A 17,143-nucleotide genomic window follows, 5' to 3' on the forward strand; every position below is an offset into this window, starting at 1 on the left:
TCCCCATCTGACCACTCCTAGCTTTCTGGGGTCCAGCCTCAGAGCAGTATATATTATTTGTACATGGTTATTTGGATTTTGTCTCTTACATCATGAATTCCTTGAAATAAGGAGTTATTTTGCCTCTCTTTGAATCGTCCGGTATTTAGTACAGTGCTGGCACATAGTAAGCGCTTAATAAATGCTTTGTCATTTGAATATCAGAGTGGTTCAAGGAATCCCTGAATGTGGCTTGCTATGGGCACACGTGTCCAGGAGCTCCCCCTCAGCTCCTTTCTGGCCCCAGCCATGGGTCCACCCCAGTCTCCCACTACTCCATAAGGCTGAGATTCACTTTGAAGGCTATGGGGCAGATATCTCATTACCTGTTGAAAAGATGAGGAACCTCCTTTGTTCTCTTATAAAGGGTGTTCTGGAAAGTAACCACAGAGGACCATTTCTCTGACCTTCGCCCAGTTGCTTAAGAAAGCTCCTTAGTGATGGAGGAGACAGTTGCAGTAGGGGCCCCCAGAGCAGACAGGATATCTGCACTGAATGCCATGCCCCGTCAGAAGCCCAGAATCTTGAGCCCAGTCTGGGGACTTTCAGAATCCCCAAGCCGCCAACGCCGTCACACACTCCCGGCCAGTGAGTTCCGATGTCTCTCACCAGAAGATGCCATCGGTGTGTTTGAGATTGAGCGAGAAGGTAAGTCACTGACCCTGCAGTGTGGATGAGCTCTTTTAATTTACTTTTCTACTTGAATGAGGCCCAAATCAATACTCGGGGATTGTGGATGTTGGGGCAAGTAGGGCCAAGTAGTACAGATGAGATATCTCAGATTGCTCTTGTCCTATGGGCAGAGGATGGGATGATAAAGTGAGAAAAAAATCATAGCTATTGTCCAGTCCCTTCCTTTTAAATAGAAGGAAACCAAGGCCCAAATCACATGGCGAGTGGGGGCAGAGCTGGGAGAGCTCAGGTCTCCTAACTCAGTGCTTTTTCAGAGCAGGAGGTTAAATGAGTCTATTCTTAAGCCCAGGTTCAACCACTTCATACTGAAACATTGCTGAAAAGAGTAGAGACAGCTGTTGTTTTTCGTTCTTTGTTCTTGAAGACGACTGTGACATCAGGAAGGTGAAGCCATGACATGCATGAGAATTGGATTTAAGTGAGGGAGGGCTGTGCAAAGTCACCAGCCTCACTCTGTCCTCCGGAGCCATCTGGGTCCAGTATTAGGACTGGAGATGACCCCTAGTAAAGGGGGTAGGAGAGAAGGAAGTACATTCCCCTTCCTTCCTTCCTTTCAGCTTTACCTGTTTTCTAAGTTGTCCTGGACTTTCAGGTCTGTCTGTCCACATACAGTGGTGACTAATAGATGGATCTGTCCCGTCTCCTCCCATCCACAGCTTTCATCTCTGTGTCTGGCAACTGTCCCCTGTACATAGATGAGATCCAGCACTTCCTGACCCTGTGCCCAGAGATGTCCCTGGGCTGGTTTGAGGAAGGTCGGCTTGTAGCCTTCATCATTGGCTCCCTCTGGGACCAGGACAGACTGACGCAGGTGAGGTGCTGGGGGTGGGGAGTGGTGATACAGAGAATGGGAGATGTGGAAAGGCCCAGTCCTCTAGGAGAGGCTTCTTCTTAGCCAACTTGGTCCCAGACTTTTTTTTTTTTTGCAAGGCAATTGGGGTTAAGTGACTTGCCCAGGATCACACAGAGCTAGTAACTGTCAAGTATCTGGTCTGAGACCAAATTTGAACTCGGGTCCTCCTGACTCCAGGGCTGGTGATCTATCCACTGTGCCACCTAGCTGCCCCTCGTCTCAGACTCTTTTTAAGTGACAGTGACCTATTGCAGATAGATTATTTACCCAGAGTGAGAAGTAACTCGTTTATATGTCCTCTCTCAACAGTGAACAGAGGAGCAAACCTTTCCCTCACCTTCCACTTTCCAAGGCTAAAATAAGGAAACTGGAATGATTTCCTCTTGCCCCAGCACTTAGGAGTGCACTAAGATTCTCCAGAGACTTTCTCAAGACCACCTTAAGTGGTCCTCTAATTTTTTGGGACACCTTGTTTTTCCCCCAACCCAGATAGGTCCTGGCCAGACAGATTGCATAACTCTTGGGGCTTGGTGGGGGAAAAGAAGTGAGTCAGATTTAATTGCTTCCCTTTTGGCCACCAGGAGTCTTTGACATTACATCGGCCCAGAGGCCACACTGCCCACATCCACGCACTCGCAGTACACCACACCTTTCGCCAGCAAGGCAAAGGCTCCATCTTGTTGTGGCGCTACCTGCAACACTTATGCCACCAGTCGTCTGTTCGCCGGGCTGTGCTCATGTGTGAGGACTTCTTGGTGCCCTTCTATCAGAAATGCGGCTTCCAGATAGTAGGGCCGTGTGCAGTCAGGGTGGGCACCCTATCCTTCACGGAACTCCAGTGCCCAGTGCAAGGTTATGCCTTCCTTCGAAGAAACAGTGGTTGCTAAGTCTTTTCCTCCCTTTCCTCCAGTACTTTCCCCTTCCCTCTGAAGCACAGAGTCCTCCTAGATCCTGGTAAGGGCATAAAGACCCTCTGGTGACTGGGAAGAAGTGATCTTAAGGGCCACTGCTGCCATGACCATTACTCAGATTTTAATAGCAGCAAAGCCCAGCCACACAGGTCTAGATTTCCTACCCTTTCCTCCATCCCTCTCCAAGTCCCATCCCAATTTAGTTGAATTGTTAAAAGAGACATTAAAGGAATTCTCCATTGTCAGGGTGGGGCTTGGACTACACAAAGATGGCAACCTCCCTTCTCCAAGGCCAGTCCAGTCCAGTCCAGGTTCAGATGAGAGGCCAATGGGAACAGTAGCATAGAAGGGGTAGATAGATGGGAAGTTCTCTCCAATATTTGAAACTCTATATTCAAACAGAATTTTCATTTAGAAAATGAGAATGTTCTATGTTCCATGTGAGCGTTTCTTCTTCAACCCAGGGCACAATCACATATCCCTGAGGGTTCCACCTTGCCCTTCCAACAGTGGGGAGGAGGGCTCTGCTAAGAATGTTTTTTTTCCACCTCTAGGAAAGGCAATGGGATGGGGGAGAGACAGTTGGCCCCTCTATGTCTCCCACTTCCTGGGAATGGAAGGAAATGCTGGCTGAGCTCAAAGGCAGCTTCCTGGTCAGGAAGGGACAACTTTCTTATGTGCCATGGCTGCTTCTAAATCCCCCTGCATATGTGGGAGGAGGGGAATGGAAAAAGAACATTCCATTCTTAATTGGAACAGACCGGGAAGGACAACCTTTTTTCCCATAACCTCCTCTCTTGGCAGTCAAAAGAGGGCTCCCCACATGAACCCTACAACTTTCCCCAAACACAGAACTTTCCAGGTCCTCTTTCTAGCAATGACCCCATGAACTGCCTCAACTCCAAACTCTTCAACTCTCGATTTAACTTCCTAGACAAATTGGCTAAACTAAAGTGTCCTTCCTCTCCACCACCACCCCTCCCCCACCCATACCCACTGTATTGTAAAATAAAGCCATTAAGGCCCTATCAATCCCAATCATGGTTCATTTTCATGTTGCTAAGTCTCAGCTTTTGCTTTGTTTCTAGTTTCTGCATTTAAAATAAACATTTTTTCCCAAGAATGAAACTTACACTTTGTTTTCTATAAAGAATATTTAATTAACTAGTGATACTGTCCATAACAGGTACCACTAAACTGGCTTAAGTTTTAAAAATAATAATTCCAAAACGAACCAGTAAAAAAAAAAAAAGGAACTCTCCAAATTTGAATCAGCTTCCCAAAGCTAGCCAGGTTCCATCCTCATCACTGGGTGTATTGTGAGGTAGAAAGCTATTGAGGCTGGGGAGTGTTGCTGAAGAATCTCAGTCAGTAGTAGGAGGTGAAAGGGGAAGAGGAGATGAAGGATAGAATCAGGAGGCCTCCAACTCCTAGATCTAGCCCATTCCCAGCCAAAGAGTATTTTTACCTTCTTAATCTCTCCTCCTGTCCCTGTCCCTCCCCTTTTCTCTCTCTTAAGGGCATCCACCAAGCTTCCTAGTATGGATTCCATCTAAGAAAGGTTTGCAACCCCAAGACAGCTCATCAGAAGCCCTCAGGGTGAGGCAGTGAGGCAGGGAAGATGGAGAAGGAGGGACAACCCCATCTACCACTGAAAAGTTTCTATGGGAGTCTGGGGATGGGGAGGTTCAGGAAGGAAATCTGGCCCTTCAGACCTTTCCACAGTCTATGGCAGCTTCGGCAGAAGGAGAGACCTTGCACAGAAAAGGCTTCCTCAGGCTGGGAATGGATTAAAGGTACTGAAGGGCGAGAAGACACCAGGACAGGCTATGGCTAAGCATAACCATAGAGGCCTGGGTGGAAAAGAAAACCATCCAAGACAATCTCAGATGGTCTTTTAAAAAGTAGCTCCCTGCGTGTGAGGTGGGGGAAAAGATTTCCTGGCTTCCTAATGGTGGTGTAGGGAAGGCAAGGGGACCTGAATCTGTGTGAACCAAGCTCCCTAGGGGTAGGCTGCCTGGACCTCCCCTAACAGGTCTCAGTCAAGAACATGAGGGTGTAAAAGAGAGTGGGGACTCCATTTCCCAAAATGCCGCTGGGAACCCGAGGAGCCTCCTCTTGCCTGACCTATCCACATCAAGTGAATGCTGCCCCAAACCCCTTCTAGGAGTTGCCAGTGAGTGAGTGCCCTCTGACTCCAGGAGGATTTTACCACCACATTCACGTAGCCTCCCAGTAGAGGGAAAGGAGAGTTCCATGGAGCTCCCCTGGGAGAAGCCACGTTCTCCCTTTCTCCTCTATGGCCCCAAACTCTGGGGCACCAGATACCCAAAAAGAGGGCCTCTCCTGGCTGTCCATCCTGAGCAGGCCTGGAGCCCAGGATCGGGGAAGGGTGTCAGTGCAGCACCTGGTCCAGCTCATATTTCTCACAGAATCGGCTGGTGAAGGGGAAGCAGGTGAGGTATTCAATCCAAGGCCAGTTGATGGGGTACACATACAGCCAGATGACAAGGGAGGCAAAAAGACCTGCAAAGATGACCAGGGACACCAGGATCATGGCTCGCTTGCGGTACATGTCTCCCGTGCCAAAGGTGATGTAGGGCAGGAAAGCAAAGGAGAGTAGCAGGCCACTAAGGAAACCGAAGATGTGGGCAATGTTGTCGATCCAAGGCAGAAGCCCACAGATGAAGAGGAAGAACACGATGCCTGACAGGTTCAGGAAGGCCTTCCAGGGATTTTCCAGGAGCTGCCAACTCTGGATGAGCTCCACAAAGAGGCAAGCGAGGACACCAAACTGGGAGCCTGCAGGGCCCACCTGAGGAGAGGAGGGGTACAGTAGTGTCACTGAGCCCTGTTAAAGGCTTGGGAGCCACAGTAACCAGAACTGCTGGGCTAAAGACTGGGGCCATTCCTAGGCAGTCAGGGAGCAAATCAAGGACGAGGCTAAAGAGTCAGTAAAGGTTGTCCGGTGAGTCAGCGTCATCAGCTGCCGCTCCCTCCCTCATCCATGGGGATTAGAGGGCCAGTCAGTTAAACCTACAGGATTAGGCATCATCCCGCTAAGCCCTGACGGGAGATCAAGGAGAGGAGGAATACGGGGTGTCATCCTGGTACATAAACAAGGTCTAGAGAGGACAAGCCAGGGCAGAAAGCAAAGCTTTCTAGACAGAAGCAAGGTCCTCATAAGTAAACATGGCTGGGATGGGAAGCAAAGCTATGATGCACTCCCTGACCCCAAACCTTCTCCTTAGAAATTGCCTGGTGGAACAAAAAAAAGAAAAAAGAAACTGCTTAGTGTTGTAGGGGACTCTTTCTCCCTCCCCTGAAGCCAAAGCGTTTAGAGTTCATCACTTATTTTGAGATACTGGGTAGCAGACAGTCCTTCAACCACGGGCCTAGTCCATATCAAACACCCCCAGGAACCAAGGGGATGGGAGATAGCAACTCCCTCCATGCCCAATATTTCCCCCAAAGAATCTTTGTTCATTTCCAATGGCAAGATCACAGAATTCATACTGGACAATATGTCTCTGAGTCTCCTACCTCTGCTCTATATGGGAGGAAGATGGCGCTGGCTAGGTTGCCTGTGATGCCACTGAGGATAAAGATGATGGCAATTCGGTGCCAGCCTGCCAATTTTTCCAGGTCCCGCAGAATGGTCATTTGGAAAAGCACAGACACGAGGCAATGCCCCAACCTAAGACAGGAACAGAGGGTCTTTCTTCATCACTGTGGGCCTTAAAAAATACTAGAGGTTGAGATCCTATGCAGGCCTCTTCTCCCAAAGGTCAGAATTTCACATTTTATTTAGAACTTTGAAGGGTAGCTAGATGGTGCGGTGGATAGAGTACCCACCCCAGAGTCAGGAGGACCTGAATTCAAATCCAGCCTCAGACACTTATTAGCTGTGTGACCCTGGGCAAGTACTTAACTCCAATTGCCTCCAAAAACAAACAAACAAACAAACCAAAAAACCCAACCAACAGAACTCTGGGGCCAGGCAATTTCTCTAAATTTTTAATGCTAACATGGCTTCCCAATCTACGTTTCATCATATTGGGTTCTCTAAGCTATTCTCTCCAATATGGCAGTAGCTGAAAGCTGCATGTCCCTCCTACATCCTTCTGACTCCTCCTTTCTATTTTGATCAGCCCAACTCCTTCAGGCCCACTTCACCTGGGCTTACTCCCATACTAGCCCATTCCCCTGTGTCCTCCAGAACTCCTGCTCAACAAATGCATTTTACAGAGCAAATCCTTTCATTAAGGGGATTTGTTTTATGAAGTTTGGAGTCAGTCAAAGGGCCACACTCGAGGACCTAGAGGGCCACATGTGGCCTTGAGGCCACAGATTCCTGTGCTACACCCTCTTGAATTTTCTTGGTGCCCTCCCCTCATACAAATACTTTTTTGATATCCTCAGTTGGATTCTCACTCTCATCCCCAAATCACTTTATATTTACTTATCTGTGTGCACAGTGTATTCCCACCTATGCCTAACCCCCAAAATGGACTATAGATTCCCTGGAGGCAAAGTCAGTTTGTTTTTTTGTCTTTGTATCTCCAGACCCTACCACAGTAACCTGCTCACAAACAGCACTTAATAAATACTTGATGAAAACCTCCTCCAGACTGGATAATCCCCACCATCTCCCATTCTACTTATGGGTGGATGAACATTGCTAGGGAGTCATAACAGCAAGCTGATTCTACTACTACCATCTAGAGGGTGCACTTGCAAGTGAACGTACACTGCTGCTTAGCAAATTCCTATATTATTCTCCAAAGCTACTGTTCCAAACCTTTTTGGCTCAAGCCCTTAACCATATTCCCTGCTTCCTCCCCCCTACTAAGGTTCAGGCCATTGGAAGTATTGTTAACCCAGATGCAAGTTATAACTGATCAATGGTCAAGTCTGCTGACAGGTCTTAACAAGCAAATGTTGGCAGGCAAGCATGTCGAGCATTGCCAGGAAGTCCAGCATGCATCAGTAGGAATATGTGTGTGTGATGACTTGTTTGCAATATGATACTATATGGTTACATGATGCAATACTGTGTCATTCAAATTTCAATGCAGGAAAAAACCACAAATTTAAAGTAAATTATTAATTTTAAGATGCATCATTTAAAAATATATATATATATTTTTTGGAAATGATGCGATTTAAAAAAAAAAACTGCTAAAGGGTTAGAGAAAGTAAATTTTGGGGCAGGGGGAGCTGAGTAATTTTTTTTTTAAAAAGGGGGTGGTAGGGCAAATAAGTTTGGGAACCTCTGCCCTAGAGGAATGATGATGGAAGTATACTTCCCACTTCCAGACAGAGGGGTGATGGACTCAAGGTGCAGGAGATACATATTTTTAGATATGACATATGTGGATTGGTTTTACCTGACTACAACTCCTTGTAACAAGGATTATATTTTTATTTTTTCCTACCATGGAAGAGGGTTTGACAGGAAAACAGGAGTTGCTCAGAAAAGAAAGTTATTGAGGCATTTTAAAAAAATGCCCAGAGAAGAACAGAAAGAAAGTACAGAAGGAAACACAGACAAGCAGGATAGCTTTGAAAGTAACAGGTTAAGTTTATTATGATTTCTTAAAAAAGCTAATTGCATGTAATAGAGACTCACAGTTTCATATATATAGTCCTCTTTTTTCTGCTCTACCTTATATATGGAAATATTCTTTTAAAATTAAAAGTTGTCTATATCTAACATCTCCACTTATTGGTGACTTCTCCTCTCAACCCCTTACAATCTTGGTTTCCTTTGCTACCACTCTGTGTAAAGTACTCTTTCACAGATCGTCCATAACATCCTCATTAAAAAGTAACATGCTCACAGCTAAATCCAGTTGCTTTTTTTCCAGACCATTATCCCCTTTTGACCTCTCTGCAGCCATCTGGCATCATTAACTGTTGTCTTCTTGGATCTTATTCCTTCCTTGATTTCAGAGATACCACATTTTGTGGTTCTCCTAGCTGTTTTTCCTCTATCTCCTCCAGAAGATTTTCACCACCTTCCTAATCCCTTAGCGTGAGAGGTGATTTCAGGTCCTGCCCTTGGCCCTCTCTGCTTCCCTCTCTTCTATCTTTTCCTTTTTTGTACATCTCATTTGATCCAGTGACTTCTATGTAGATGGCTCCTAAATCTTTACCTCTAGCCCTGATCTCTCTCATCCTGGATCTCCAGCTACCTATAGGATATCTCTTCTAGATGTCCCATTCCCATCTCAAGCTCAATGAGGAATCATCTTTCCCCCAAAAATCTGTTACTCCTTTTCACTTCTCAATTCTGCCAATGGTAACACCAACGACCTAGTCATCCATGTTTGATAGCTTGATGTTAACTATGACTCTTGCCATCTCCCTCAACTCTCATACCCAGTCACCATGACCAACTCATGCCAATTCTATCACTGAAATAACTCTCCCACCTCTCCCCCTGACTTCTATTTCCACTGCTACCAGCCTTGCAGAGGTTCTCATTACTATATGCCTGGTAAGGTTGACATAGCCTTCTAAATGGTCTTCCCCTCCACTCTCTCCTCCAACCTCCAGTCCATCTCTCATAGCACTACCAGACATTTCCCCTACATAAAGATTTGATCATGTCGTTTTTGTGCTCAAGTCTCTTCAGTGGTTCCCTGTTGCCTAACAAAATTACCTACTCCAAAGAAGGAGCCCTTAAAGAGGAGCTCACTGTCTTTGGATCAGGGAAAAACCTATAGTGGGAGAGAGACTCTTACCCAGCATGGAGGAACAGAGATAACCAAAGTCTGTAGAACTGATCAGGGACCTCAGGATTCAGGAATGGCAGAAGCCCACATACTTTGCCCAAGCAGTGTACCTAAGAAAGGAGAATTGGGCAGAAGGTGGTAGGAAGAGTGAATAAATACTGGTCAATCTTAAAAGATATTATAGTCCACCTGGGCCACTGGTTGTGTCTGCAGCCTCCGGGAGACCTTCAGTGAGTGGCTGTGAGGGAGAAGAATCGGGGTAGTGGAGTTAGAGCTTGGCTATGCTATCGTATCAGCCCAAGGAAAGTGACTAGACTTTTGGCTACTGGAGGACCATGGATGCCAGTCCCTCATTCCCTGATCAAAATACCTTAGTTCCCTTTCTGAGAACTCCATGTACTTGGTTCTCACTGGTCCTTAGCTCACCTGAGAACAGAGTGTTGCTTCTTCATGGAAATAGCCATGCATGAATTCACAGTATTCCCGGGTTGTGATTTCACAGCTAGATGAGATTAGAAGGAGTTAAGACCCTGGTATCATCTCTGCCTCCATTGCCTTCCAAAAGACCTTTCTTCCCCTACCCTATCCCCACCCCGTCCTCCACTCCCCAAGCCTCCAACACTAACAGCCTAGAGAAGATAAGAAGCTGCCTCTACAGCCAAGTGCCCTGGCACCCCTGTCTAAGGAAGGACTCCTCTGGTCCATCCTCTTAGACCTGGAAAAGTGCCAGGAAAGAAGAGGAGAAGGGAAAGGAAGCAATTATGAGGGATGGGGGTAGGAGAGCTTCAAAAATCCTGGGAGGAAAATGATTATCTCACAGGAACCATATGGAGATAGGCCTGGGATGAGATCCCCTAAAATCTCAGGGTGTGGGGAGAAAATGCTCACTGCTCACTGTGCTCACCTGCCCTTAGTACCAATGCAACAAGGGCGACCTTTGATCTGGCAGTCCATGTGAAGGAAGCCAGTGTGGTTATTCTTGGCCTGGTCCGTGCAGATCTAAGAAGAACACATGGGAGGTAGGTGGTATACCATCTCTCTCTCTCTCTCTCATATATATACACACTCACACTCCCCACTGAATCACAAGAAGTTACTCACTGGCCACTTGGTAATATCATCTGGCCAAATATGGGCACCACTAGAAGCTGGCTCCTCACATGTCCTATGGGGGAGGGAGAAAAGAGACCACAGTAGAATGACCACAGCACTGTCCCTTCAATGCCCCATCTCTGTTCCTCTGCTGCTGCTTAGAAAACACATTCTAGAGCCTACATGTTCAACAGCCTCAGTTCTGAAGGTTGGTCCAATTTGTACCTGGGGTCCTGGTGGCAAACGGCCCCTGATGTCCGCCTCAAGCTTGGGTCAGACTTCTCCATGGGGGGCCCAGTGTCATCTTGCCATTTAGTGAAAGTAGCCAAAGTCTCCTAGAAAGTAAGAGAGGGGCAGTTATGCCTAAGAAAGAGGGTTTTAGCTTTACCCTTCCAAAGGTTTAAGTCCATAAAAGGTCTTGACACCAGGTACAAAAAGGGTCTCAGCTTCAGGTTTTTTTGAATCTGGGAGAAGTTAATCAAAACTTATGTATGAAAGATTCCTGCATTCATAGAAAGCTCTGTGATAAGTATTATGGAGTAAGACAAAGAAGAGAGGGGTGCAGCTAGGTGGCGCAGTGGATAGAGCACCGGCCCTGGATTCAGGAGGACTTGAGTTCAAATATAGCCTCAGACACATAACACTCACTAGCTGTGTGACCCTGGCCAAGTCACTTAACTCCATTTGTCCCCCCCCCAAAAAAAGGGAGAAGTAGTCTGAGCTTGGGGGAAAGACTAGTCTGATGAGAAAGGTAAGAAACACAACTAGAAAGACATAAAAACATTTACAAAGAAACAAAGAGCAGGGCAAATTGATACTGCTAATGACATGAGTTCAAATCTTGTCTCTGACCTGAGGGACCCTAGGGAAGTGCCTTAACTCTCCCAGGCCTTATCTCACCTATAAAAAATGAAGAGGTAGAATGAGATGGCCCCTCAGTTTCCATCCAACTCGAAAGCAAAGATTCTACCTTACATATACTAAGGGGCAGCTACCACTGAGGATGCCTGAACAGCCTCTGCTCCCCAGGTCCCACATCCACTTCCTTCCCACCAGCCCTGGCCCAGAGAGGTGCTCCCTCCCCACCACCTTCCCCTCCCCACTCCCATACTGAGCAGTCTGCTCGCTGAGTCTGGATGCAGCCCGAGTTGTCATTCTGGACACAACAGCCTGAGTCACGTTCCAGGTCTCTTTCACGCTGGATCAGCCGCTCGACCTGCTGATCTTTCCGGATGCATGGGGAGAACTTGGCTCCCAAATGGATCAAGTCGATCTGGGGTTGGAAACATGGGGGAAAGAGAACTAAGTCTGTAGGAAAGTGGATGCTACTCCTGCCCACATCCTCACCCTTGAGGAGCCCAGAATGAGAGAAGTCCCTTTCTGAAAGGTGAGATCCCTTGACTGAGGATCTCCAAGGCCAGTACTGTACTTGGGACCAGGGAGATCTGAGTTTGAATCCTGCCTCAGACACTTACTAGCTGTGTGACCGTGGGCAAGTCACTATATCTCTCTCAACCTCAGTTTCCTCAGCTGGAAAATGGGGATAATAATAGCACTCTCAGGACAGTTGTGAGGATTAAATGATATAATGTTTGTAAAGCATACTGCAAACCTAAAAATGTCATATAATTATTAGCCATTGTTATTCTTGTAGTTGTTAGGTAAGAGATGGGTGCAAAGGAAACACGTGGCAGACAGATGACTTGGAAGATCTAAGGTTCTTCTGGTCCAGCACTATACCTGGCCACACTGCCACTCCCATGCAAAGTATAACCGAGGTCTCTGCTTGGGCTAGGCACCTCCTACAAAGCACCGAGTGACCTAGCTGGGGGGAGAGGCAGCCTTGGCCACAGGATAAGGGAAAAGCTCAAGACAATCCAAGGCGGAAAGTAGCTTCCTTTTGTCTTCCCAGTGACTTAACACAGAACCGCTTGAGAAGTGGTTCTCTGAATGTGAACTTGAATTCCCCGTGACCTCGACTGTGGGTTCTGAATTTCATACCGAGCTTGGGCCAATCCAGAAGTTCTCTTGCTGGATGTACTTTACGCTCTCATACACGCCTTTATTCCTTAGCACCTGCAGGGGGAGGTTTAAGAAGGGCTATCACCCTGCCAGAGACCCTGGGGAGGGTCCTGGTTGGGATGACTAGCTGTGTTAGTACCCTGCTGTCAAAGGAAGGGCTGTCTTGCCTGGGCAAGGCCCTCTCCTGACTTGGGTGACACAAGCAAGGTTTTCACAGGGCATCCAAGGGCAAAAACTAAAAATTTCAATCCAGACCACTTTCCCTCCTAGGCAGTACTGCCTAACCCTGGACTCCTGCCCCAACTCACCAGCTGGGTGGTGACGTGCTGAGCGAATCCAATAGGGGCAATGCCATAGGTACCAATCACCAGGAGCGTGATCAGGATGTGCACAACAGTTAGCCAGTAAGTAAAGTATGGCCTGGGGGCAGAAGAGTGTGTGGTCAGGAGGAGTCACTGGATCTGAGACTCTAAGGAGCACTGAGGAACCCCTAGACCACTGTCTTTGACCCCTGCCCTCAACCAAGGTTAAGGAAGACACAAAGAAGCCATAGATGAGTACAAACAGTGAGCAGGGAACAAAAGTGAGGACTTTATTTTTTTAACCTCAGATTGATTTTTATTACATGTTATCAATCACTGATTTTATTTCAATGTAGAATATTATATTCTCATATCTAACTGTTAATGAGTGCCAAAAAATTTCACCAATTAGTTAACTTTTGGTACTTCTTATATATTTTTTCCAAACTGGAAAAAATTTAAATACACTGCAGTCTTAAATTAAGGTGGTGGATATTTTAGTGAAAAGCATATGGGGGTAGTAGCTATGTGGCACAGTGGATAGAGCACCGGCCCTGGAGTCAGGAGGACCTGAGTTCAAATACAGCCTCAGACACATAACACTTACTAGCTGTGTGACCCTGGGCAAGTCACTTAACCCCACTGCACAGCAAAAAAAAGAAAGAAATTCAAATTCAGCGTAGACACTTACTGCTATGTGACCCTGGGTGAGTCACTTAAACCTCACTGTCTCAAAAACCATATCAAAACAAAAAACATACAACCTCCTATTAAAGGGGGACAAAAGGAAAGGGTATAGTGACAATAGTTAAAAGGCATTTAATTTACTCCAGGAAATTTGATATTGATACTATTATGTTAATTTCATACTATTGGGATCAAGAATGGTAGAAGGCAGGGAAGAACGTAAAGCCTTCAGCTGTGTATATACAGTAGGGTTTTTTTAATAAATATTTATTGAACAAAGGAGCTGCCATCTACTCTGGTGACCTTATCTATCTTGCCCCGAGTACTGATCTAAGCGACCCTGGTCAGCCCAGCACAACCCTTCCCATACACTGATTTGCCATATGGTTCTGAATGGTTAAGATCAGTTATATTAAAATTTTTGTTTCTGTCGGGTAGCTTCTGCATGCATATGCCCTTCTGCCTTCCCTAGAAAACAGAGCTACCTGAGATCAGGGTCTGGCTTTCCTCTACTTTCTTTCTCCTTAGAAGCCCTAAGATTGGGTCAAAGGAACACTTGATCAATCAATGCTGACTACAGAGTGCCAGTGGATAGTGGTGTCAAGGCCCCTGATGCTCTTGTAAGGCCACACCCACCCCTTACCCCTCTCACCGGTGGCTGCTAAAGTTCTCTAGCTGGTGCTGGACGGTACTGCTGATGCTTCTTCGGTAGCTCCGGTTCAACCAGCTCCCTACCACGCCCAGCCCGTAGTGTCGTTTTTTCCGGTCAAAGGCAAAGTGTTTAACCTTGGAGGCAATGCGTTGGCCCCGCTTGGTGGTGGGAGGTGGGGCCTGGGTATATTCCTTCCTGGGGTAGAGAGGGAAGGATGACAATCAGATCTAAGAAGGCCCCACCCCATGCCACCCCAGGCCCAGATGTTCAGTGACTGCCCTTAGGGGTTAAAAAGTATTTTGGGGTCAATAGATGGATCCAGTGCTATGCTTGTTTTTCCTGGCTGTGTCCCATTTGGGAAGGAAGTAACGGGGCAGAGAAATTGCCCTGGACATAGATTTTCTCCTACATCATATACACTCTGAGCATCTCTCTGGCTCTTCCTCCACGCCTGGAGCACTCTCCTTCTTCATCTCCATTTTTTGGCTTCTTTCAAGTCTTTGCTAAAATCCCACCTTCTACGGGAAGCTTTTCCCAATCCCTTTTAATTCGAATACCTCCTCTCTGTTGATTTGTTCCCATTTTTACTTTATATGGTGCGTAGTTATTTACATGTTGTCTTCCCCATTAGACTATGAGACCTCTTGAGAGCAAGAACTATCTTTTACCTTTCTTTGATTCCCCGGTGCCTGGCACATAGCTGCTGTTTCTGGCACACAGTAGATGCTTTATAAACATTTACTGACTGACTGATTACAGTATCCAAAGCAATAGAAGCATGCAAGTGGCTTTTGAGCAAGGGACGGTGGTGACCTCACCAACCCCTCTGCAGTCTTATCTCTTCCCTCCCCCATCCTAGTAACACCCCTCACTTTCATGAGAACTCTAGGAACTATACTCACAGGGGAATGTGTAACCCCTCAGGGGACTGGGGGGAAGCAGAGCGTGGGATCCCTCGGATGTAGCTGGCAGAGAGTGGGGGTGACTCAAAGACATCATCAGGCATAGAATACATCTCCTGCATGTCGATCTGGAGGAGGGGGCAAAGAGGAGTGAGACAGGGTAAGGAACCACTTCCCAATCCTCTCAAGGCAAATTCAGGACTAGGACTCATCTGGGGAAAGAGGGAGGGAACACGTGGGATCTGCAGAAGAGGTCAAGGGCCAATGACCCGGCCCATGCCTGTGAGTACAGAGTTAGGCAAAGTATCACATTATGAACAAAGCCTGGGGCTCGACAGTTAAGAGAAGCCCGAATAGCTGACACGTCATCCCAAACAATGGTCTGCTCCTTTGGCTCTCAGGGCACTTTAGCACTAAGAAAGGAAAACCTTAAAATGTTTTTGGTTTTGTTTTTTAGGCAATTGGGGTTAAGTGACTTGCCCAGGGTCACACAGCTAGTAAGTGTCAAGTGTTTGGTCTGAGGCCGGATTTGAACTCAGGTACTCCCGACTTCAGGGCCAGTGCTCTATTCACTGTGCCACCTAGCTGGCTGGAAAACCTTAAAATGCAAGATTCTCTTTGAGTCCATTCCCCAGCCTCTCCCAGCCCCTTATCCCAGGCCAGAGGTAGGAGGGACACAGAACCCCATGCTTGCCTTACTAAAAAATGAGGAGTCAAATGTGTCCACTCCATCCACCACATCTTCTTCATGGAAACTGGTGCAGGCAAAGCTTCGTTTGATCACCCGGCGCTTCTGGCCCGTGGGCTCCAGCACAGATCGGCCCTGGTCAGGGGAGAGAACAAGGGTCAGCTTGTGTGCTGACACAAGCCTCAAAGCCTTCTCCCACCGCTACCTTCCCAAGGCCAGCTCACAGAACATCTGGGCTCTTCCTTGCTCCTATTCACTCCCCTCCCAACCTTGTACAGCTGTTTAGAGGAAGGTAGTCAACATCTTCCACCTGCAGCCCTCCTCTCCCAACCTACCTAAGGAACTGATTGCCATTCTCCATCAATTAACCAGTGGCAACATCTTAGTGGGTGAAACATGGTTGAAATGGGGGAAATAAATAGGGAGGTGGAGAGAAGATTCTAGGATAACTCTCAAATAGTTATATAATGAAAATCTCTGGAGGTGGGGGTGGAGGGGGATGACAAGGAATATTAACATTGTCATTCTCTGTACGTCCCTCTGTCCCCCCAAATCCTTCCATCCTTTCCCAGGCCTTGCTTTCTCCTCAAGAACTGATGCCACCACTCTGATTGGGTAGCTGGGTGTACCACTATTAACAACACATGTTACGGGATCCCCAAGGACCTAGGGTCCTATGCTTTTCCATTCCCAGGGTTCTATCCTGCCTTTTCCCCAGTCAACAGCTGTCTTTCTCTGGATGTTGATGAAAGCATGGAAAGTAGTTATGGGAGCCAGAGAGAGGGGGTACCAAGTAGTTGAGTAGAAAAGGAGATAGAGAGCTGGGAGTAAAAGTTAGGGGGAAGGGATCCAGTTGCAAGATGGTAGTACCTCAGTGTTGCTGCCTAGGGATTTGATCACATGGCCAGAGGCCAGTGGACAGAGTAAGCAACCAGGCATGAGACTAGAAAAAGAGAACAGGGAAGAGGAAAACATGGAGAAGATGCTGGCCTGAGAAAGGAAGCAGATTCTGCCTGCAGAAATTTAGAGCTGGAAGGGACCCTAAAGGACCTCAGCCATCATCTAATTTAATCTAGGTTGACAAGGTTGACAAGGTCCAGAAGTCACTTGGATAAGAAGAGACAGAACTGGGATTTGAGCCCAGATCTTCCAACTAAAATCTAGGGGTCTTTCCATCACACCACAGTGAATCAAGGACCTGGGAGAGGGCTGTGAACAGCTCACCTTGAGGATAGCAGCTGCAGCATGAAAGCTCATTTGGGCCACAGACATCCTCTTTCGACGGGGGAGGTGTGAGTAGCCCGATCGGACACTGGTGAAGGAGCTGAGGGACAACACGCCTGGGGTCAGTGGTGGCATCGGGGGGTGGTGCCTGTCCACCTCATCTGGGTGTCGGAATGCCCGGCCCCGGGCGAGTGGATCCACAATCTGGAGGTGCAAAGAGAGCAAGTATGGGAAATACAAGCAATTACACAGGTTGTTGGTATAAACGCATCACTGGGACCCCCAAAACAGACACAGATATACACCCACTCAAATCTGGACAACTCCCTGCCCCCTGA

General features: G+C 47.2%; 2 protein-coding genes across 3 annotated transcripts in view; one reads left to right on the forward strand and one right to left on the reverse strand.

The window, feature by feature from the left end:
• Positions 1-334: 334 nt before the first annotated feature.
• On the forward strand, positions 335-2,633 carry AANAT (aralkylamine N-acetyltransferase). The gene is made up of 3 exons (XM_021002574.2): positions 335-687; positions 1,389-1,543; positions 2,167-2,633. The coding sequence occupies exons 1-3, from the start codon at positions 480-482 to the stop codon at positions 2,470-2,472; spliced, it is 669 nt and encodes a 222-aa protein (XP_020858233.1). The 5' UTR covers positions 335-479; the 3' UTR covers positions 2,473-2,633.
• Positions 2,634-3,631: 998 nt separating this feature from the next.
• RHBDF2 (rhomboid 5 homolog 2) overlaps positions 3,632-17,143 on the reverse strand; it is a 44,376-nt gene continuing 30,864 nt past the window's right edge. For both annotated transcript variants that reach the window (XM_021002528.2, XM_021002529.2), the window contains exons 6-19: positions 16,806-17,009; positions 15,588-15,716; positions 14,894-15,021; positions 13,992-14,186; positions 12,659-12,770; positions 12,330-12,404; positions 11,440-11,601; positions 10,554-10,663; positions 10,338-10,401; positions 10,141-10,235; positions 9,663-9,738; positions 9,246-9,346; positions 6,040-6,193; positions 3,632-5,311 (exon numbers count right to left, since the gene is read on the reverse strand). In XM_021002528.2, coding sequence (XP_020858187.1) covers positions 4,892-5,311; positions 6,040-6,193; positions 9,246-9,346; positions 9,663-9,738; positions 10,141-10,235; positions 10,338-10,401; positions 10,554-10,663; positions 11,440-11,601; positions 12,330-12,404; positions 12,659-12,770; positions 13,992-14,186; positions 14,894-15,021; positions 15,588-15,716; positions 16,806-17,009 — 2,025 coding nt within the window. In that variant the 3' untranslated portion in view covers positions 3,632-4,891. The remainder of the gene's footprint in view (positions 5,312-6,039; positions 6,194-9,245; positions 9,347-9,662; positions 9,739-10,140; positions 10,236-10,337; positions 10,402-10,553; positions 10,664-11,439; positions 11,602-12,329; positions 12,405-12,658; positions 12,771-13,991; positions 14,187-14,893; positions 15,022-15,587; positions 15,717-16,805; positions 17,010-17,143) is intronic.

This window comes from Phascolarctos cinereus, unplaced genomic scaffold (genome assembly GCF_003287225.1).
Source record: "Phascolarctos cinereus isolate Bilbo 61053 unplaced genomic scaffold, phaCin_HiC Scaffold_5;HRSCAF=322, whole genome shotgun sequence".
Classification (NCBI taxonomy): Eukaryota; Metazoa; Chordata; class Mammalia; order Diprotodontia; family Phascolarctidae; genus Phascolarctos; species Phascolarctos cinereus.